This window comes from Bombina bombina, chromosome 9, assembly GCF_027579735.1.
Source record: "Bombina bombina isolate aBomBom1 chromosome 9, aBomBom1.pri, whole genome shotgun sequence".
Classification (NCBI taxonomy): Eukaryota; Metazoa; Chordata; class Amphibia; order Anura; family Bombinatoridae; genus Bombina; species Bombina bombina.
In genome coordinates, this window is record NC_069507.1 from 267,928,902 (window position 1) to 267,953,085 (window position 24,184).

Genomic DNA, 24,184 nt, shown 5'->3' on the forward strand with positions numbered 1-24,184 from the left:
ACTTACATTACTTCGGTATCAGCAGTATTTTCTTAGTCAATTCCATTCCTTAGAAAAATATATTACTGCACATACCTTAGCATATATCTCTATCAATCAGCCTGGTACCAGTCGCTTTCACTGCATTTAAAGGCTGTACTTACATTACTTCGGTATCAGCAGTATTTTCTTAGTCAATTCCATTCCTTAGAAAAATATTTTACTGCACATACCTTATTTGCAGGAAAACCTGCACGCCATTCCCCCTCTGAAGTACCTTACTCCTCAGCATGTGTGAGAACAGCAACTGGATTTTAGTTACGTCTGCTAAGATCATAGAAAAAACGCAGGCAGATTCTTCTTCCAAATACTGCCTGAGATAAACAGCACACTCCGGTGCCATTTAAAAATAACAAACTTTTGATTGAAGAAATAAACTAAGTATAAAAAACCACAGACTCTCACGACCTCCTATCTATGTTGAGACTTGCAAGAGAATGACTGGTAATGGCAGTTAGGGGAGGAGCTATATAGCAGCTTTGCTGTGGGTGGACTCTTGCAACTTCCTGTTGGGAAGGAGAATATATCCCATAAGTAACGGATGATCCGTGGACTGGATACACTTAACAAGAGAAAACTAACGCCGGCTTTTTTCTGGCCGCACCATAAAAATAACTCTGGTATTGAGAGTCCACATAAAGGCTGCGTTAGGCTCCAAAAAAGGAGCGTAGAGCATTTTTAACGCAGCTTCAACTCTCGATACCAGAGTTGCTTACGCAAGCGGCCAGCCTCAAAAACGTGCTCGTGCACAATTCTCCCATAGGAAACAATGGAGCTGTTTGAGCTGAAAAAAACCCAAACACCTGCAAAAAAGCCGCGTTCAGCTCCTAACGCAGCCCCATTGTTTGCTATGCGGAAACACTTCCTACGTCTGCACCTAACACCCTAACATGTACCCCGAGTCTAAACACCCCTAACCTTACACTTATTAACCCCTAATCTGCCGCCCCCGCTATCGCTGACCCCTGCATATTATTATTAACCCCTAATCTGCCGTTCCGTAAACCGCCGCTACTTACATTATCCCTATGTACCCCTAATCTGCTGCCCTAACATCGCCGACCCCTATATTATATTTATTAACCCCTAATCTGCCCCCCACAACGTCGCCTCCACCTGCCTACACTTATTAACCCCTAATCTGCTGACCGGACCTGAGCGCTACTATAATAAAGTTATTAACCCCTAATCCGCCTCACTAACCCTATAATAAATAGTATTAACCCCTAATCTGCCCTCCCTAACATCGCCGACACCTAACTTCAATTATTAACCCCTAATCTGCCGACTGGAGCTCACTGCTATTCTAATAAATGTATTAACCCCTAAAGCTAAGTCTAACCCTAACACTAACACCCCCTAAATTAAATATAATTTACATCTAACGAAATTAATTAACTCTTATTAAATAAATTATTCCTATTTAAAGATAAATACTTACCTGTAAAATAAATCCTAATATAGCTACAATATAAATTATAATTATATTATAGCTATTTTAGGATTTATATTTATTTTACAGGTAACTTTGTATTTATTTTAACCAGGTACAATAGCTATTAAATAGTTAAGAACTATTTAATAGCTAAAATAGTTAAAATAATTACAAAATTACCTGTAAAATAAATCCTAACCTAAGTTACAATTAAACCTAACACTACACTATCAATAAATAAATTAATTAAATAAACTACCTACAATTACCTACAATTAACCTAACACTACACTATCAATAAATTAATTAAATACAATTCCTACAAATAAATACAATTAAATAAACTAGCTAAAGTACAAAAAATAAAAAAGAACTAAGTTACAAAAAATAAAAAAATATTTACAAACATAAGAAAAATATTACAACAATTTTAAACTAATTACACCTACTCTAAGCCCCCTAATAAAATAACAAAGCCCCCCAAAATAAAAAAAATGCCCTACCCTATTCTAAATTACTAAAGTTCAAAGCTCTTTAACCTTACCAGTCCTGAACAGGGCCCTTTGCGGGGCATGCCCCAAAGAATTCAGCTCTTTTGCCTGTAAAAAAAAACATACAATCCCCCCCAACATTACAACCCACCACCCACATACCCCTAATCTAACCCAAACCCCCCTTAAATAAACCTAACACTAAGCCCCTGAAGATCTTCCTACCTTATCTTCACCCTGCCAGGTTCACCGATTCGTCCTGAAGAGCTCCTCCGATGTCCTGATCCAAGCCCAAGCGGGGGGCTGAAGAGGTCCATGATCCGGCTGAAGTCTTCATCCAAGCGGGAGCTGAAGAGGTCCATGATCCGGATGAAGTCTTCATCCAAGCGGGAGCTGAAGAGGTCCATGATCCGGATGAAGTCTTCTATCAATGGCATCTTCAATCTTCTTTCTTCCGGATCCATCTTGCAGACCTCCGACGCGGAACATCCTCTTCTCTCGACGCCTACTAGCCGAATGACGGTTCCTTTAAGGGACGTCATCCAAGATGGAGTCCCTCGAATTCCGATTGGCTGATAGGATTCTATCAGCCAATCGGAATTAAGGTAGGAATATTCTGATTGGCTGATGGAATCAGCCAATCAGAATCAAGTTCAATCCGATTGGCTGATCCAATCAGCCAATCAGATTGAGCTTGCATTCTATTGGCTGTTCCGATCAGCCAATAGAATGCAAGCTCAATCTGATTGGCTGATAGGATCAGCCAATCGGATTGAACTTGATTCTGATTGGCTGATTCCATCAGCCAATCAGAATATTCCTACCTTAATTCCGATTGGCTGATAGAATCCTATCAGCCAATCGGAATTCGAGGGACGCCATCTTGGATGACGTCCCTTAAAGGAACCGTCATTCGGCTAGTAGGCGTCGGGAGAAGAGGATGTTCCGCGTTGGAGGTCTGCAAGATGGATCCGGAAGAAAGAAGATTGAAGATGCCGTTGATAGAAGACTTCATCCGGATCATGGACCTCTTCAGCTCCCGCTTGGATGAAGACTTCATCCGGATCATGGACCTCTTCAGCTCCCGCTTGGATGAAGACTTCAGCCGGATCATGGACCTCTTCAGCCCCCCCGCTTGGGCTTGGATCAGGACATCGGAGGAGCTCTTCAGGACGGATCGGTGAACCTGGCAGGGTGAAGATAAGGTAGGAAGATCTTCAGGGGCTTAGTGTTAGGTTTATTTAAGGGGGGTTTGGGTTAGATTAGGGGTATGTGGGTGGTGGGTTGTAATGTTGGGGGGGGGATTGTATGTTTTTTTTTACAGGCAAAAGAGCTGAATTCTTTGGGGCATGCCCCGCAAAGGGCCCTGTTCAGGGCTGGTAAGGTAAAAGAGCTTTGAACTTTAGTAATTTAGAATAGGGTAGGGAATTTTTTTATTTTGGGGGGCTTTGTTATTTTATTAGGGGGCTAAGAGTAGGTGTAATTAGTTTAAAATTGTTGTAATATTTTTCTTATGTTTGTAAATATTTTTTTATTTTTTGTAACTTAGTTCTTTTTTATTTTTTGTACTTTAGCTAGTTTATTTAATTGTATTTATTTGTAGGAATTGTATTTAATTAATTTATTTATAGTGTAGTGTTAGGTTAATTGTAGGTAATTGTAGGTAGTTTATTTAATTAATTTATTGATAGTGTAGTGTTAGGTTTAATTGTAACTTCGGTTAGGATTTATTTTACAGGTAATTTTGTAATTATTTTAACTATTTTAGCTATTAAATAGTTCTTAACTATTTAATAGCTATTGTATCTGGTTAAAATAAATACAAAGTTACCTGTAAAATAAATATAAATCCTAAAATAGCTATAATATAATTATAATTTATATTTTAGCTATATTAGGATTTATTTTACAGGTAAGTATTTATCTTTAAATAGGAATAATTTATTTAATAAGAGTTAATTAATTTCGTTAGATGTAAATTATATTTAACTTAGGGGGGTGTTAGTGTTAGGGTTAGACTTAGCTTTAGGGGTTAATACATTTATTAGAATAGCGGTGAGCTCCAGTCGGGAGATTAGGGGTTAATAAGTGTAGGCAGGTGGAGGCGACGTTGAGGGGGGCAGATTAGGGGTTAATAAATATAATATAGGGGTCGGCGGTGTTAGGGGCAGCAGATTAGGGGTACATAAGGATAACGTAGGTGGCGGCGCTTTGCGGTCGGCAGATTAGGGGTTAATTATTGTAGGTAGCTGGCTGCGACGTTGTGGGGGGCAGATTAGGGGTTAATAAATATAATATAGGGGTTGGCGGTGTTAGGGGCAGCAGATTAGGGGTACATAAGGATAACGTAGATGGCGGTCGGCAGATTAGGGGTTAAAAAAATTTATTCGAGTGTCGGCTATGTGGGGGGACCTCGGTTTAGGGGTACATAGGTAGTTTATGGGTGTTAGTGTACTTTAGAGTACAGTAGTTAAGAGCTACCTCAGTATCTGTGTACCTACTGTAACCTATATGTATCCCTTATACCTCTACTGTATCTACTTCAGTATATGTGTACTTAATGTAACCTATATGTATCCCTTATACCTCTACTGTACCTACCTCAGTATCTGTGTACCTACTGTAACCTATATGTATCCCTTACACCTCTACTGTACCTACCTCAGTATCTGTGTACCTACTGTAACCTATATGTATCCCTTACACCTCTACTGTACCTACCTTAGTGTCTGTGTATCTACTGTAACTTATATGTATCCATTATACCTCTACTGTACCTACCTCAGTATCTGTGTACCTACTGTAACCTATATGTATCCCTTACACCTCTACTGTACCTACCTCATTATCTGTGTAGCTACTGTAAAACATATATGTATTCCTTACACCTCTACTGTACCTACCTCAGTATCTGTGTACCTACTGTAACCTATATGTATCCCTTACACCTCTACTGTACCTACCTCAGTATCTGTGTACCTACTGTAATCTGTTTCCCTTACACCTCTATTGTACCTACCTTAGTATCTGTGTACCTACTGTAACCTATATGTATCCCTTACACCTCTACTGTACCTCCCTCTGTATCTGTGTACCTACTGTAACCTATATGTATCCCTTACACCTCTACTGTACCTACCTCAGTATCTGTGTACCTACTGTAACCTATATGTATCCCTTATAACTCTACTGTACCTACCTTAGTGTCTGTGTATCTACTGTAACTTATATGTATCCCTTATACCTCTACTGTACCTACCTCAGTATATGTGTACCTACTGTAACCTATATGTATCCCTTATACCTCTACTGTACCTACCTCATTATCTGTGTAGCTACTGTAACATATATGTATCCATTATACCAGTACTGTACCCACCTCAGTATCTGTGTACCTACTGTAACCTATATATATCCCTTAACCTCTACTGTACCTACCACAGTATCTGTGTATCCACTGCACACCCCTCACTGGTTTTATATTCACCTAGCTGTGCACATATGCTCTTTATCTTTTTATTCACCTGCCATCTCTGCTATATCTAATGCCACCTACTGTCTCTACTTTATGTTATGCCACCTACCATCTGATATATGCAGCTATCCAGAGAATCAGTCAACCTCTCCCTGAAGGTGCAGATGGGGACTCGAGTGCTGAACGTGAAGGAAGCATCTGTTTCTGCTTACGATTATTATGAACTAGGTAATATGTGCTGCACAGGACTAATCTTTCTGTCTCTTCTTTTCCTTTTAGTTATTATTTCCATTTTTTTGAATATAGCAAAGAAACTAATCAGGATTTATTAGGTTTTTTAGATATGATAGGATAACCTTTAAATGTTGTGCTCTTTTCAGACAAAGCTACTGACCAGTAGTAAAATACATAGGCCTAGATTATGTAAACAATGTTTAAATGTTCACCATCTTGGAGATAAATTATTGTACAGACTTCACAGGGGCTGACTTCACTGAATCCTCTGAGAAAAAGAAAGAAATCTGGAAGTGCCAGAAAAAAGAGAGATGCCTTCCATAGAAAGTAGTGAGGCTCTCTGGGATACAAAATCTCATGAGGAAGAGTGAAGTTAACATTGGAGAACCTGCCACTGATATAAAGTTTCTGTTTGCAGCAAATACAAATTAAATTTAATTGGTTTCACCATAATTTAAGTTGCATTTGCTTCAAGTTTAGTAAAATAACTTTTCTGACAATTAAAGGGACACAAAAGTCAAAATTAAACTTTCATGATTCAGATAGAGCAGCAGTTTTAAGAGGCTTTACAATTTATTTCTAATATGAATTTTTGCACATTCTTTTTATTTACACACTTTTTGAGGCACCAGCTATTCATTAGCATGTTCATGAGTTCATAGTATATACGCATACTAGTCTGTAATTGGCTGATGGCTGTCACATGATACAAGGGGTCGGCAAATGGGGGAAAATACATTTGTCAGAAAAAAATCTACTGCTTATTTGAAATGCTAGTGCATTGTCTTTGTATTATGCACATGTTAATTATGGAATTCTAATGCATTTATTGGTCCTTTAAATATGCAAATTGTGAGCAAACTTCTGCATACAGCAGACAAAATAAATCAGTGAGAACTAAAGGTGTAAAATCATTTTAGAATTTTATGAGACACACCCTTCTATCTCCCTTGTTCAGCCCAGGAGTACCCCTGTCCCTCCTACTTTCTAAAGCTGACAGTTTTATGTTACATAGAACAAATACAAAGTACAATGTAATTTGTAAAAGATACACAGAAATATAGAAAGTATGATCCTAATTTGCTAACGTTAAAAATAAACTTTTAAAGAATAATCAAAATGTTTAAAATTTGTGCTATGGTGTATTTTATTTGCATTATTTTTCATGTGTTTTTTTGTAATACAAACTAACAAGCAATAACCACTTATCCCACTAGCACAATAAGTGCTCTAATAGTGCTCTCTCTCTGCTATCCATTACAAATATTGGATGTGCTAAATAAGTTTTGGCTGCTACTTTGGTTAAAATGTTTAATCTTTGATTTCTTATAGTACTCAGATTGGACAAAGGTAATCAGTGGAGTCCCTCAGGATCAGTACTGGGCCCTGTTCTTTTTAATATTTGTATTAATGACTTGGAGCAAGGATTAAATAGGAACATCTCTATTTTTGTAAATTATACAGAGTTGTGTAAGTTCATTGGGTCAGGGCAGGATGAAATTGCTTTACAAGGGGATCTACAAAATTAGAAGAATGGTTAGGTATATGAAAAATGAGATTTAATATGGTAAAATACAAGGTTCTACATTTTGGAAATAAAAATAAGCAGGAAACCTATTATTTAAATGGGACTAGCCTTAGCCAATCAGAGGATGAAATTGATTTGATAATAGTAATAGATAACAAGCTAAAGATGGGCCCACAATGCGGGGCAGTGGCTCCTAAGGCTAATAAGATACTTGCATGTATTAAAAGAGGCATTGATGCAAGGCAGGAAAGCATAATTCTGTCACTACATAAATCCCTGGTAAGACCTCACCTTGAGTATGGAGTGCAGTTCTGGGGACCGATCTAAAAAAGACATTGCAGAGTTAGAAAAAGTTCAGAGAAGGGCTACAAAGCTAATAAAGGGAATGGAAAATTTAAGCTATGAGGAGAGGCTAGCAAAACTGAGTCTGTTTTCTCTAGAAAAAAAGGCTCTTGAGAGGTGACATGATTACTTTATATAAATATACTCAAGGCCCATATACAGAGATGTCAGAAGCTCTATTTATTCCAAGAATTTTTTGTGTGAAAAGTGGTCGCAATTTAAGGCTGGAGTAAAGGATATTTAATCTCCAGCAACGTAAACGTTTTTTCACTGTAAGAGCAATAAAATTGTGGAAGTCATTACAAAAGGAGGTAGTGAATGCCAATACCCTATATACATTTAAAATTGGTTTAGATACATTTCTGGCTATAAACAGAATTCATGGATATAATTGCTTGAGTTAAATGGGTCACCTTTTTAATGAGAATAATTTAAGCTCAACTGGAGCTTTTTGTAAGTGTATTAGATTTGTATAGTTTGTACTTGATGGACTTCTGTCTTTTTTCAACCTCATCTACTATGTTAGATTGTGCATTATCCTAGCACATGCTATTTGAGGTCTTGCACTTGCGCAGTCACATTTTACAAGCAATGCATGACAAGTAAATATTGTCAATTCACTGTGAGAATCTCCTGTTGGTTTTGTTGTGTTATGTTTGTAGATTACTATAATCCTCAGCTATATGTGTATAGGCCTCATAATGGACATTTTCTGTCCTGATGTGCAGAAATGACTAATGCAAGCTGACTGGGTGAATATTGTGCTAAATTATTTGTATATTGTATGTGACCTGCAGTGAATGTGCTTAGCAAATGGGATGTACACAGTGTGCGGATCATGTCCGCCGCACATCGGCATACGCTGTCAGCATTTATCATTGCACAAGCATTTCTAGTGAAATGCTTGTGCAATGCCGTCCCCTGCAGATTCGCGGCCAATGGGTCGCTAGCAGGGGGTTTCAATCAACCCAATCATATACGATTGGGCTGATTGCTGTCCACCGCCTCAGAGGTGCTTCCTAACTCCTGTTTCCAGTGAGCCTGAGGGCTCATGCTGAAACATCTGCATTGGAGCACATTCAGGCCTTAATAAATTGGTCTCTATATCTCGCTTATTCTGTATGATTAAGGGTTATAACAGACCTGATTAGCCTGTGACAGTAACGTTAGTGGGATAATGTCCCTGACCAGGTTATGGTTCTGATTCTATTTCTATCTAATTTCAGATGAAAACGCTTTAGCCCGGTACAGACACCCCTGCGCTGCGCAGAACTGAAGTAAGGACGGGTCATGGCACCTTGCGTCATCTGGTAATACTTGCCGCTCTCTGTTTTTTATTCCTGTAAAGCCAATTAAAGGGACAGTAAACACCTGAGATTGTTATATTCTTTGTTTATGTGCAGTAATTTTTCATAATTTATTCTACCCCTTTTCATTTAAATAAAAAATAGAATGCCCCCAATGACCTCTCAGGGCTCACCCTGCTACATGCATGTCCTAAATTGGCTTCAGCATATAACAACTGTAAAAAAATGCACTCTAAACTAATATCATTAATGTGGGTAGCCTTGCCAGCTACAGACTTGAGCCAGAATTACCTCCTCCAAACAATGCATGTGGCAGAGGGAGTTTGACTCTTCAAAAATACTTGCAGCAATCAAGATGTTAATTTATATTGAAAATGTTGAGCATTGGTTGATATGTTATTCTTTAGCAAAACAATTTAAATGTCTGTATTTAAGTCACAAATCCGGAACATAAATGTAATCAAATTGAAAATCTGCACCTCTTCAAGATTGCTGATGGGGCATTATTAGATATAGGGGTCAATAACAATCTTTCAGACCCTCTTAATCATCTGTTTATCGTCTTCAAGTGTTTGTTTTTACAATGAAAATAAAAACTCCCTTTTCTTATTGGGAAAAGTTAAGATTGGATTCATGCTGATAGCGATCATAGGATACATATAAAGCATCGAGTTTGGTGATCTTAATTCACCAGACGGTTTTGCACTAATTTATTCTGACAACAAAATGGGCATATTGAATTCAGCATGCAAAGGTTTTTGAAAAGTACAAAACTACATGTTTGTGATTATTAGATTAGGAAATATGTTGTTAGAGATATACAGTATATATCCATATATGGTCATTAAACCTATATTCAGCACTATTGTATAGTCCCTCAGTAGTAAGCGTGACAGATATTTACATATGTACAGTATATATCCATATATGGTCATTAAACCTATATTCAACACTATTGTATAGTCCCTCAGTAGTGAGCGTGACAGATATTTACATATGTACAGTATATATCCATATATGGTCATTAAACCTATATTCAGCACTATTGTATAGTCCCTCAGTAGTGAGCGTGACAGATATTTACATATGTACAGTATATATCCATATATGGTCATTAAACCTATATTCAGCACTATTGTATAGTCCATCAGTAGTGAGCGTGACAGATATTTACATATGTACAGTATATATCCATATATGGTCATTAAACCTATATTCAGCACTATTGTATAGACCCTCAGTAGTGAGCGTGACAGATATTTACATATGTACAGTATATATCCATATATGGTCATTAAACCTATATTCAGCACTATTGTATAGTCCCTCAGTAGTGAGCGTGACAGATATTTACATATGTACAGTATATATCCATATATGGTCATTAAACCTATATTCAGCACTATTGTATAGTCCCTCAGTAGTGAGCGTGACAGATATTTACATATGTACAGTATATATCCATATATGGTCATTAAACCTATATTCAGCACTATTGTATAGTCCCTCAGTAGTGAGCGTGACAGATATTTACATATGTACAGTATATATCCATATATGGTCATTAAACCTATATTCAGCACTATTGTATAGTCCCTCAGTAGTGAGCGTGACAGATATTTACATATGTACAGTATATATCCATATATGGTCATTAAACCTATATTCAGCACTATTGTATAGTCCCTCAGTAGTGAGCGTGACAGATATTTACATATGTACAGTATATATCCATATATGGTCATTAAACCTATATTCAGCACTATTGTATAGTCCCTCAGTAGTGAGCGTGACAGATATTTACATATGTACAGTATATATCCATATATGGTCATTAAACCTATATTCAGCACTATTGTATAGTCCCTCAGTAGTGAGCGTGACAGATATTTACATATGTACAGTATATATCCATATATGGTCATTAAACCTATATTCAGCACTATTGTATAGTCCCTCAGTAGTGAGCGTGACAGATATTTACATATGTACAGTATATATCCATATATGGTCATTAAACCTATATTCATCACTATTGTATAGTCCCACAGTAGTGAGCATGACAGATATTTACATATATACAGTATATATCCATATATGGTCATTAAACCTATATTCAGCACTATTGTATAGTCCCACAGTAGTGAGCGTGACAGATATTTACATATGTACAGTATATATCCATATATGGTCATTAAACCTATATTCAGCACTATTGTATAGTCCATCAGTAGTGAGCGTGACAGATATTTACATATGTACAGTATATATCCATATATGGTCATTAAACCTATATTCAGCACTATTGTATAGTCCATCAGTAGTGAGCGTGACAGATATTTACATATGTACAGTATATATCCATATGTGGTCATTAAACCTATATTCAGCACTATTGTATAGTCCATCAGTAGTGAGCGTGACAGATATTTGCATATGTACAGTATATATCCATATATGGTCATTAAACCTATATTCAGCACTATTGTATAGTCCCTCAGTAGTGAGCGTGACAGATATTTACATATGTACAGTATATATCCATATTTGGTCATTAAACCTATATTCAGCACTATTGTATAGTCCCTCAGTAGTGAGCGTGACAGATATTTACATATGTACAGTATATATCCATATATGGTCATTAAACCTATATTCAGCACTATTGTATAGTCCCTCAGTAGTGAGCGTGACAGATATTTACATATGTACAGTATATATCCATATATGGTCATTAAACCTATATTCAGCACTATTGTATAGTCCCTCAGTAGTGAGCGTGACAGATATTTACATATGTACAATATATATCCATATATGGTCATTAAACCTATATTCAGCACTATTGTATAGTCCCTCAGTAGTAAGCGTGACAGATATTTACATATGTACAGTATATATCCATATATGGTCATTAAACCTATATTCAGCACTATTGTATAGTCCCTCAGTAGTGAGCGTGACAGATATTTACATATGTACAGTATATATCCATATATGGTCATTAAACCTATATTCAGCACTATTGTATAGTCCCTCAGCAGTAAGCGTGACAGATATTTACATATGTACAGTATATATCCATATATGGTCATTAAACCTATATTCAGCACTATTGTATAGTCCCACAGTAGTGAGCGTGACAGATATTTACATATGTACAGTATATATCCATATATGGTCATTAAACCTATATTCAGCACTATTGTATAGTCCCTCAGTAGTAAGCGTGACAGATATTTACATATGTACAGTATATATCCATATATGGTCATTAAACCTATATTCAGCACTATTGTATAGTCCCTCAGTAGTAAGCGTGACAGATATTTACATATGTACAGTATATATCCATATATGGTCATTAAACCTATATTCAGCACTATTGTATAGTCCCTCAGTAGTAAGCGTGACAGATATTTACATATGTACAGTATATATCCATATATGGTCATTAAACCTATATTCAGCACTATTGTATAGTCCCTCAGTAGTGAGCGTGACAGATATTTACATATGTACAATATATATCCATATATGGTCATTAAACCTATATTCAGCACTATTGTATAGTCCCTCAGTAGTAAGCGTGACAGATATTTACATATGTACAGTATATATCCATATATGGTCATTAAACCTATATTCAGCACTATTGTATAGTCCCTCAGTAGTGAGCGTGACAGATATTTACATATGTACAGTATATATCCATATATGGTCATTAAACCTATATTCAGCACTATTGTATAGTCCCTCAGCAGTAAGCGTGACAGATATTTACATATGTACAGTATATATCCATATATGGTCATTAAACCTATATTCAGCACTATTGTATAGTCCCACAGTAGTGAGCGTGACAGATATTTACATATGTACAGTATATATCCATATATGGTCATTAAACCTATATTCAGCACTATTGTATAGTCCCTCAGTAGTAAGCATGACAGATATTTACATATGTACAGTATATATCCATATATGGTTATTAAACCTATATTCAGCACTATTGTATAGTCCCTCAGTAGTAAGCGTGACAGATATTTACATATGTACAGTATATATCCATATATGGTCATTAAACCTATATTCAGCACTATTGTATAGTCCCTCAGTAGTAAGCGTGACAGATATTTACATATGTACAGTATATATCCATATATGGTCATTAAACCTATATTCAGCACTATTGTATAGTCCCTCAGTAGTGAGCGTGACAGATATTTACATATGTACAGTATATATCCATATATGGTCATTAAACCTATATTCAGCACTATTGTATAGTCCCTCAGTAGTAAGCGTGACAGATATTTACATATGTACAGTATATATCCATATATGGTCATTAAACCTATATTCAGCACTATTGTATAGTCCCTCAGTAGTGAGCGTGACAGATATTTACATATGTACAGTATATATCCATATATGGTCATTAAACCTATATTCAGCACTATTGTATAGTCCCTCAGTAGTAAGCGTGACAGATATTTACATATGTACAGTATATATCTATATATGGTCATTAAACCTATATTCAGCACTATTGTATAGTCCCTCAGTAGTAAGCGTGACAGATATTTACATATGTACAGTATATATCCATATATGGTCATTAAACCTATATTCAGCACTATTGTATAGTCCCTCAGTAGTAAGCGTGACAGATATTTACATATGTACAGTATATATCCATATATGGTCATTAAACCTATATTCAGCACTATTGTATAGTCCCTCAGTAGTGAGCGTGACAGATATTCACATATGTACAGTATATATCCATATATGGTCATTAAACCTAGATTCAGCACTATTGTATAGTCCCTCAGTAGTAAGCGTGACAGATATTTACATATGTACAGTATATATCCATATATGGTCATTAAACCTATATTCAGCACTATTGTATAGTCCCTCAGTAGTAAGCGTGACAGATATTTACATATGTACAGTATATATCCATATATGGTCATTAAGCCTATATTCAGCACTATTGTATAGTCCCTCAGTAGTGAGCGTGACAGATATTTACATATGTACAGTATATATCCATATATGGTCATTAAACCTATATTCAGCACTATTGTATAGTCCCTCAGTAGTAAGCGTGACAGATATTTACATATGTACAGTATATATCCATATGTGGTCATTAAACCTATATTCAGCACTATTGTATAGTCCATCAGTAGTGAGCGTGACAGATATTTACATATGTACAGTATATATCCATATATGGTCATTAAACCTATATTCAGCACTATTGTATAGTCCCTCAGTAGTAAGCGTGACAGATATTTACATATGTACAGTATATATCCATATATGGTCATTAAACCTATATTCAGCACTATTGTATAGTCCCTCAGTAGTAAGCGCAACAGATATTTACATATGTACAGTATATGGGGCCGAATTATCAAGGTCCTAATGGAGCTTGATGACCCTGTTTCCCCGCGAGCCTTCAGGCTCACCGGAAACAGCAGCTATGAAGCAGCGGTCTAAAGACCACTGATCCATAACTTGTCCGTCTGCTCTGAGGCTGCGGACATCAATCCGCCCGATCCTATGATCAGGCTGATTGACACCCCCTGCTAGCGGATGATTGGCCTTGAATCTGCAGGGGGTGGCATTGCACAAGCAGTTCACAAGAACTGCTTGAGCAATGATAAATGCTGACAGTGTATGCTGTCGGCATTTATCGATGTGCGGCGGACATGATACGCTACATCGTATCATGTCAGCTCGCACTTTGGTAAATTGGCCCCTATGTATTTAATAGACAGATACATGATATTCTGTACAGCTAACAAACAGCTAAATTACAAGTTATGGCGTTATGTCTGCTCGCTAATTCCGTGTACGTTATTTTCATCCCTCACCTTTCATAGCGCTACTATTACAGGTTTTGAAAAACCCAGCTTGAGCGGGCGATATGGTGGTGTTGAGCTCCATACCTCACCCAAATAAAAGCGCTGCTTTGACGTGCTTGTGCACTACTTCCCTATAGACATCAATGGGGAGATTCGGCTAAAAAAATGCTCAACACCTGCTATCGCGGAATGAAAAGCTCCGTAACGCAGCCCCATTGATGTCTATGGGGAAAGAAAAAGTTACGCTTAAACCTAACACTCTAACATAAAAACCACATCTAAACACCCCTAATCTGCCCCTATTTTAACTGGGTAGACTAGTTATTAAATAGTTATTGACTATTTACTAGCTACCTAATTAAAATAAATACAAACTTACCTGTAAAATAAAACCTTACCTGCCTTATACTAAAAACTAACATTACAATAAAATAAATTAAATTAATCAAATACAATTATCTAAATTACAAAACTCCCCCACTAAATTACACAAAATAAAAAATGAAATTATCAAAAATAAAAATGGATTACTCCTAATCTAATATTCCTATCAAAATAAAAAAGCCCCCCCCCAAATAACCCCCCCCCCCCATAGCCTACACTAAACTGTCAATGGCCCTTAAAAAGGGCGTTTTGCAGGGCATTGGCCCAAAGAAATCAGCTTTTTTACCTGTAAAAAAAAATACAAACAACCCCCCAACAGTAAAATCCACCACCCACACAACCAAACCCCCCAAATAAAAACTTATTTAAATAAACCTAAGCTAACCATTGCACTGAAAAGGGCATTTGGATGGGCATTGCCCTTAAAAGGGCATTTAGCTATTTTACCTTGATAAAAATAAAACCCACCCAATAAACCCTTAGAAAAAAACTAACACTAACCCCCGACGATCCACTTACAGTTTTCGAAGACCTGACATCCATTCTCATCCAGGCTGCAGAAGTCTTTATCCAAGCGGGCAGAAGTCCTCATCGAAGCCGGCAGAAGTCTTCATCCAAGCGGGCAGAAGTCTTCATCCAGGCGGCATCTTCTATCTTCATCCATCCAGCGCGGAGCGGGTCCATCTTCAAGACATCTGGCACGGAGCATCCTCTCCTTACGATCGCTGCTGGTAAATGAAGTTTCCCTTTAAGTGACGTTATCCAAGATGGCGTCCCTTACATTTCGATTGGCTGATAGAATTCTATCAGCCAATAGGAATTAAAGGGGAAAAAATCCTATTGGCTGTTGCAATCAGCCAATAGGATTGCGCTTTCATCCTATTGGCTGATCCAATCAGCCAATAGGATTGAGCTTGCATTCTATTGGCTGATTGGATCAGCCAATAGGATGAAAGCTCAATCCTATTGGCTGATTGCAACAGCCAATAACATGTTTTCCCCTTTAATTCCTAGTGGCTGATTCTATCAGCCTATCGGAATGTAAGGGACGCCATCTTGGATGACGTCACTAAAGGGAAACTTCATTTACCAGTGGCAATCGTAAGAAGAGAATGCTCCATGCTGGATGTCTTGAAGATGGACCCGCTCCGCACCGGATGGATAAAGATAGAAGATGCCGCCTGGATGAAGACTTCTGCCCGCTTGGATGAAGACTTCTGCCGACTGGATGAGGATGGATGTCCGGTCTTTGAAAACTGTAAGTGGATCTTCGGGGGTTAGTGTTAGTTTTTTTTAAGAGTTTATTGGGTGGGTTTTATTTTTAGCTTAGGGTTTGGGCAATGTAAAAGAGCTAAATGCCCTTTTAAGGGCAATGCCCATCCAAATGCCCTTTTCAGGGCAATGGTTAGCTTAGGTTTTTTAGATAGGTTTTATTTGGGGGGTTTGGTTGTGTGGGTGGTGGGTTTTACTGTTGGGGGTGTTTGTATTTTTTTTTACAGGTAAAAGCTGATTTCTTTGGGGCAATGCCCTGTAAAAGGCCCTTTTAAAGGCTATTGGCAGTTTAGTGTAGACTAGGTTTTTTTTTTTATTTTGGGGGAGGCTTTTTTATTTTGATAGGACTATTATATTAGGAGTAATTTGTTTTTATTTTTGAAAATTTCGAATTTGATTAATATAATTTTCGTATAATTTTGTGTTTAATTAATTTAATTTATTTTATTTGATTGTAATGTTAGGTTTTAGTGTAAGGCAGGTTAGGTTTTATTTACAGGTAAATTTATTTTAGCTAGGTAGTTAGTAAATAGTTAATAACTATTTACTAACTAGTCTACCTAGTGAAAATAAATACAAACCTACCTGTGAAATAAAAATAAAACCTAAGATAGATACAATGTAACTATTAGTTATATTGTAGCTAGCTTAGGTTTTATTTTATGGGTAAGTATTTAGTTTTAAATAGGAATTATTTAGGTAATAATTGTAAGTTTTATTTAGATTTATTTTAATTATATTTAAGTTAGGGGGTGTTAAAGTTAGGGTTAGGCTTGGGGTTATGTTAGGGTTAATATATTTATGTAGTGATGTGGGAGGCCAGAGGTTTAGGGGTTAAAAGTTTAATTTAGTATATTTCGTTGTGGGGGGCTTGTGGTTTAGTGGTTATTAGGTTTATTATAGCGGCGGTGTGGACGGAAGGCAGATTAGGGGTTAATAATGTTTAAATAGTGCTTGCGATGGGGGAGGACTGCGGTTTAGGGGTTAATAGGTTTATTATAAATGCAACAATGTCGGAAGCGGCGGAATAGGGGTTAATACATTTTTTAAGTGGCGGCGATGTCCAGAGCGGCAGATTAGGGGTTAATAATTTTATTTTAGTGTTTTTGCGATGCAGGAGTGCCTTGGTTTAGGGGTTAATAGGTAGTTTTACAGTTGTTCCAATGTAGGCACTTTAGCCCTGTCACAAAAGGGTTAAAAAGGGACCTTTATTTGTTTACAACATGACTAAGGACCTGATAGAGGGTCGAAACGTTGTTGTGTTTGTACTTTGGACCATGTAAACCAATAAAGGTCCCTTTTTAAACACATATATTCAAGGCTAGAGTATTCCTTATCTTCTTGTACTGTCTACAGGGGGGCGGCTGACCCTGCACTGTCTATAGGGATACGGCTGACCCTGCACTGTCTACAGGGGGACGGCTGACCCTGCACTGTCTACAGGGGGAGGGCTGACCCTGCACTGTCTATAGGGGGAAAGCTGACCCTGCACTATCTACAGGGGGAGAGCTGACCCTGCACTGTCTATAGGGGGACGAATGACCCTGCGCTGTCTATAGGGGGAAAGCTGACCCTGCACTGTCTACAGGTGGAGAGCTGACCCTGCACTGTCTACAGAGTGAGAGCTGACCCTGCACTGTCTACAGGGGGAGAGCTGACCCTGCACTGTCTATAGAGGGAGAGCTGACCCTGCACTGTCTATAGGGGGAGAGCTGACCCTGCACTGTCTATAGGGGGAAAGCTGACCCTGCACTGTCTACAGGGGAGAGTTGACCCTGCACTGTCTATAGGGGGAGAGCTGACCCTGCACTGTCTATAGGGGGAGAGCTGACCCTGCACTGTCTACAGGGGGAGAGCTGACCCTGCACTGTCTATAGGGGGAGAGCTGACCCTGCACTGTCTACAGAGTGAGAGCTGACCCTGCACTGTCTATAGGGGAAAGCTGACCCTGCACTGTCTATAGGGGAAAGCTGACCCTGCACTGTCTACAGGGGGAGAGCTGACCCTGCACTGTCTATAGGGGGAGAGCTGACCCTGCACTGTCTATAGGGGGAGAGCTGACCGTGCACTGTCTACAGGGGGAGAGCTGACCCTGCACTGTCTATAGGGGGAGAGCTGACCCTGCACTGTCTATAGGGGCAAAGCTGACCCTGCACTGTCTATAGGGGCAAAGCTGACCCTGCACTGTCTATAGGGGGAAACCTGACCCTGCACTGTCTATAGGGGGAAAGCTGACCCTGCACTGTCTATAGGGGCAAAGCTGTCCCTGCACTGTCTATAGGGGGAAAGCTGACCCTGCACTGTCTATAGGGGGACAGCTGACCCTTAACTCTGCCTGAATTGAAAGAAATGTGTTGCTGTTCCCTGCACTATTTGGCTTACAACCAAGACCTTTTGCACAGGTTTTTACAGAAAACAGAAGTCACAAAACTCATGTTTAAACCCCACCCCATATTATTTACAGTGCCTAGAACCTCATGTCGCGCTCTCCCTACATTAGTAAGAGTTAGACAAAGAGACGAATCTCCATCTGTACAGTGAGGTTTGGACAATAGTTTAAACCTTGTCATTAGCAGTTTTACGATATACAGTGCGAGAACTATAGAAGCTGAGATGAGTTGCAGCGTTATTAAAGGGTAATACATATTTTCAAACAGCCATCCTATATTATAAAAGGCCAAGTGTTTGTCTGAAGCTGTCATGCGCAGTAGAGACAAACACTTGGCCTTAGAAAGCACACAGCTGATCGCACGCGCACCCACCCGACCTCGCACGCGCACCTCCGCGATTGGAGAGAGAGAGAGACTCACTCTCTGCACAACATGGCCCGTGTGAACGGGCTTTAGGACTAGTATATATATAAAAGCATAGATGAATACTTATTATAGTACAAAGCTTCTAAATATCTTAAAATCGTATTTTTTATTCTCTAAAACTGTGCTGCAATGTCACCCATAAAAGTAGGCTGAGTATGGCCCAGCTTCTTCATCACACTACATCCAATAGTGCTGCAGTAGACATACCTTAAATATAATATTCATGATCCTATCTTGTGCTGAATATAGCATTGGAACTTGTGTTACTTACCTATCGCATGCACATTTAAGCAAAACATTCCTGTCCGACATCTTTGTTAACCTTAATGCGCGCATGTGCAGATTACTCGCTGATGTTGATAACGCAGCTCAAGGCAGAGGTGAGATGGGATATCTTATGCACATGCGATTGCGTGAGTTTACAGGGAAGAAGAACTGTGCATGCGGGACGCCATGATGGTCCTACCTAGGACCATCGTAATAAGGCCTGCATAATGAGCATAAAAGTAGGTTAAGCGATAATAATATTTTTAACTGTAAAATACATGTAAATGCTAGGAATGATTTAATAGGTGTTTATTCGAAACTGTAATTTTATTTTGAAATGTTTCTAATCAGATATAAACATTTTTTGAGTTTCCTATTTCTTTAATATCCTGCTATACGCTTTTTAATTTTAGATGAAAATCTTGTAAAAATGGAAAATTAGGTTTTCTTCATGAAATAAAAAATACTTTTAAAATATTAACAGTTTTAAAAGCCAAATGCCCAGTATAGCCACCATGCCCATATGCAATTACATCAGATTGTCTAATATATATCAGGAACACTGCTCTATCCAATTACAAAACACACACATTGATTACCCCCTTTAATCTAATAACCACTCTCGGATGTTCTTGGTTGTGATTTCTTTGTTAACAGGAAAAAAAAATAGTAATTCCAGTTTTTTAATATTGAAGACCCCATAATTAATTACATTACTACAGATTATATTAATTGTGTCAGCACATTAAAAGTGACCCTATACTCCAAACCGTTCTGTAATCTACAAAAAAGAGCAGCAGCAGCAGCTAAACATTAAGCCATTTTGCTTTTCATAAAAAAAATATGACATTATGGTTTTTTTTAAAATATAAATTGCAAATAATACCACTGTATCAGCAGTGGACTTCCTACTAATAGTAATTGGCTGATAGGTACTTCCTGCTAATAGTCATTGGCTGATAGGTACTTCCTGCTAATAGTCATTGGCTGAGAGATACTGCCTGCTAACAATCCTTGGCTGAGAGATACTGCCTGCTAATAGTTCTCGGCTGATAGGAACTTCCTGCTAATAGTCATTGACTGATAGGTACTTCCTGCTAACAGTCCTTGGCTGATAGATACTGCCTGCTAATAGTCCTTGGCTGATAGGAACGTCCTGCTAATAGGCATTGGCTGATAGGAACGTCCTGCTAATAGGCATTGGCTGATAGGTACTTCCTGCTAATAGTCATTGGCTGATATGTACTTCCTGCTAATAGGCATTGGCTTATAAGTACTTCCTGCTAATAGTCATTGGCTGATAGGTACTTCCTGCTAATAGTCATTGACTGATAGGTACTTCCTGTTAATAGTCATTGGCTGTTAGGTACTTCCTGCTAATAGTCATTGGCTGTTAGGTACTTCCTGCTAATAGTCATTGGCTGATAGGTACTCCCTGCAAATAGTCAGCGACTGATACTGTAGACACTTCCTGCTAATATGCAGTGGCTGCTAGATACTCCCTGCTAATAGGCATTGACTGATAGGTATTTCCTGCTAATAGTCATTGGCTGATAGGTACTTCCTGTTAATAGTCATTGGCTGTTAGGTACTTCCTGCTAATAGTCCTTGGCTGATAGGAACTTCCTGCTAATAGGCATTGGCTGATAGATACTTCCTGCTAATAGTCATTGGCTTATAGGTACTTCCTGCTAATAGGCATCGGCTTATAGGTACTTCCTGCTAATAGTCATTGGCTGATAGGTACTTCCTGCTAAAAGGCATTGGCTAATAGGTACTTCCTGCTAATAGTCATTGGCTGATAGTTACTTCCTGTTAATAGTCATTGGCTGTTAGGTACTTCCTACTAATAGTCATTGGCTGTTAGGTACTTTCTGCTAATAGTCATTGACTGATGGGAACTCCCTGCTAATAGTCACTGGCTGATACTGTTAGGTACTTCCTGCTCATATGCATTTGCTGCTAGCTAATTCCTGCTAATAGGCATTGGCTGATAGGTACTTCCTGCTAAAAGGCATTGGCTAATAGGTACTTACTGCTTATAATCATTGGCTGATAGGTACTTCCTGCTAATAGTCATTGGCTGATAGGAACGCCCTGCTAATAGTCTCTGGCTGATACTGTTAGGTAATACCTGCTAATATGCATTGGCTGCTAGATACTTCCTGCTAATAGTCATTGGCTGTTAGGTACTTCCTGCTAAAAGGCATTGGCTGATAGATACTTCCTGCTAATAGGCATTGGCTGATAGGTACTTCCTGCTAATAGGCATTGGCTGATAGGTACTTCCTGCTAATAGTCACTGGCTAATAAGAACTTCCTAATAATAGTCATTGACTGATAGGTATTTCCTGGTAATAGTCATTGGCTGATAGGTACTTCCTGCTAATAGTCACTGGCTGATAGGAACTTCCTGCTAATGCTAACTTGCTGATAAATACTTCCTTCTAATGATCATTGTCTGATAGCTACTGCCTACTAATGCTCACTGGCTAATATGTACTTCCTACTAGTGCTCACTGGCTGATAAATACTTCCTGCTAATAGGAATTGGCTGATAGGTACTTCCTGCTAATGCTCATTGGCTGATACTTACTGGTTAATAAATGTTGCCTAATAGGTGATCCCTATAGAGTATTAGTGGTAAATATGTATGCATTAATAAGAGTGCACAACAAATAACATTCGCTAGATTACGAGTTTTGCTTTGCGGCTTTTAAAAAAATGGCAATTACAGCGTAATGGCCAGGAACGCATATTACGAGTCGTGACGGTATAGTTGTACCGCAAGCATTTTAGCCTGTAACGCAACGTCCATTCCGCATTCAAAAAATTATGTTTTTGTGTAAGATTTTCATAGCGCCGGTATTACATGTTGTGCGGTCCAGCTCAAATGCTTGCATTACAGCCTATACCGACACGATCCATACCGCCATCTAACAGCAGTAGTTATGGTTTTGCGGAAAAAAAAATGTTTCACAAAACTCATAACCAAACTGTTACAAAGTACACTAACACCCATAAACTACCTATTAACCACCCTCCTGCATCACAAACACTATTTAAAAAACTTATTAACCCTTAATCTGGCGACCACTCACATCGCGATTATTATATACATATACATCGCCGACACTATAATAAAGTTATTAACCCCCCTGGATGAAGACTTCTCACCGACTGGTTGGAGATGGATGTCCAGACTTCAGGAACCGTGAGTAGATATTCTGGGGTTAGTGTTAGTTTTTTTGAGGTGTTTTTTTTTTTTTTTAGATTAGGTCTTTGGACTATTTTAAAAAAGCTGAATGCCCTTTTAAGGGCAATACCCTTACAAATGCCCCTTTATTGGCAATGGGTAGCTTAGGTTTTTTTAGAGTTAGGTTTTTTATTTTGGGGGGTTGGTTGGGGGGACTTTGCATTTTTTTCCAGGTAAAAGAGCTGTTTAACTTAGGGCAATGCCCTACAAAAGGCCCTTTTAAGGGATATTGGTAGTTTATTGCAGGCTAGGGGGTGTTTTTATTTTGGGGGGCTTTTTTATTTTTATAGGGCTATTAGATTAGGTGTAATTGTTTTTATTTTTGATAATTTCCTTTATTATTTTTTTTTAACCTTAGTGTTTTTTATTTTTTGTAATTAAGTGTTTATTATTTTTTGTAATTTTATATTTTTTTATTTTTTTTCGTAGTGTAAGGTTTTTTTTAAATTTGTAATTTAGATTTTTTAATTGGTATATTTTTTATTTTATTAGAATAATTATGTTAGGTTAATTTATAGTTTAAAAATATTTTTCTTTAATTTCACAGGTAAGTTTTTATTTATTTTAAGATAATTATATTGTAATTTTAATTTAAAGTTAGGGGGGTATTAGGTTTAGGGGTTAATTGTTTAATTTAGTGTTTTACGATGTGGGGGGTTGGCAATTTAGGGGTTAATAGGTTTATTTAGTAGCGGCAATGTGAGGGGATGGAGGTTTAGGGGTTAATAGGTTTATTTCGTGGCAGCAATGTGGGGGCCCGGAGGTTTAGAGGTTAATAGGTTTATTTAGTGTCGGTGATGTGGGAGGCCAGTGGTTTATGGGTTAATAACTATTATAGTGTCAGCGATGTTGGGGAGCGGCGGATTAGGGGTTAATAACTTTATTATAGTGTTGGGGAGTGGTAGATTAGGGGTTGATAGCTTTATTATAGTGTCAGTGATGTCGGGGAGCTGCGGAATAGGGGTTTAATAATTTTATTATAGTGTTGGCGATCTCGGGGAGCGGCCGAATAGGGGTTAATAACTTTAATTAGTGTCAGCGATTTCGGGAGCTTCATATTAGGGGTTAATAACTTTATTTAGGTGTCAGCGATGTCGGAAGCGGCAGATTAGGGGTGTTTAGACTTGGGGTTTATGTTTGGGTGTTAGGTTTAAACGTAACTTTTTTTTCCCCCCATAGACATCAGTGGAGCTGCGTTACGGAGATTTTTCATTCCACACTTCAGGTGTTAGATTTTTTTTTCTAACACTCTCTCCCCATTGATGTCTGTGGGAGAAAGTGTGCACGAGCACGTCAAAGCAGCCCTTGGATTTTGTGCGGTATGGAGCTTTACGCCACCATATCGCACGCACAAGGAGGCTTTTCAGTAACTTGTAATGGCAGTGCTATGGAGAGTGAACGCAAATTTTTTGGCGTTAATTTCGCACCCTGTTAGGCGCAAAACTCATAATCT

The 24,184-nt window shown here is 38.0% G+C and overlaps 1 protein-coding gene across 1 annotated transcript in view; it reads left to right on the forward strand.

The window, feature by feature from the left end:
• LOC128640578 (ovostatin-like) overlaps positions 1–24,184 on the forward strand; it is a 242,508-nt gene that overhangs the window by 212,435 nt on the left and 5,889 nt on the right. The window contains exons 33-34 of the mRNA XM_053693049.1: positions 5,566–5,668; positions 8,771–8,854. Coding sequence (XP_053549024.1) covers positions 5,566–5,668; positions 8,771–8,820 — 153 coding nt within the window. The 3' untranslated portion in view covers positions 8,821–8,854. The remainder of the gene's footprint in view (positions 1–5,565; positions 5,669–8,770; positions 8,855–24,184) is intronic.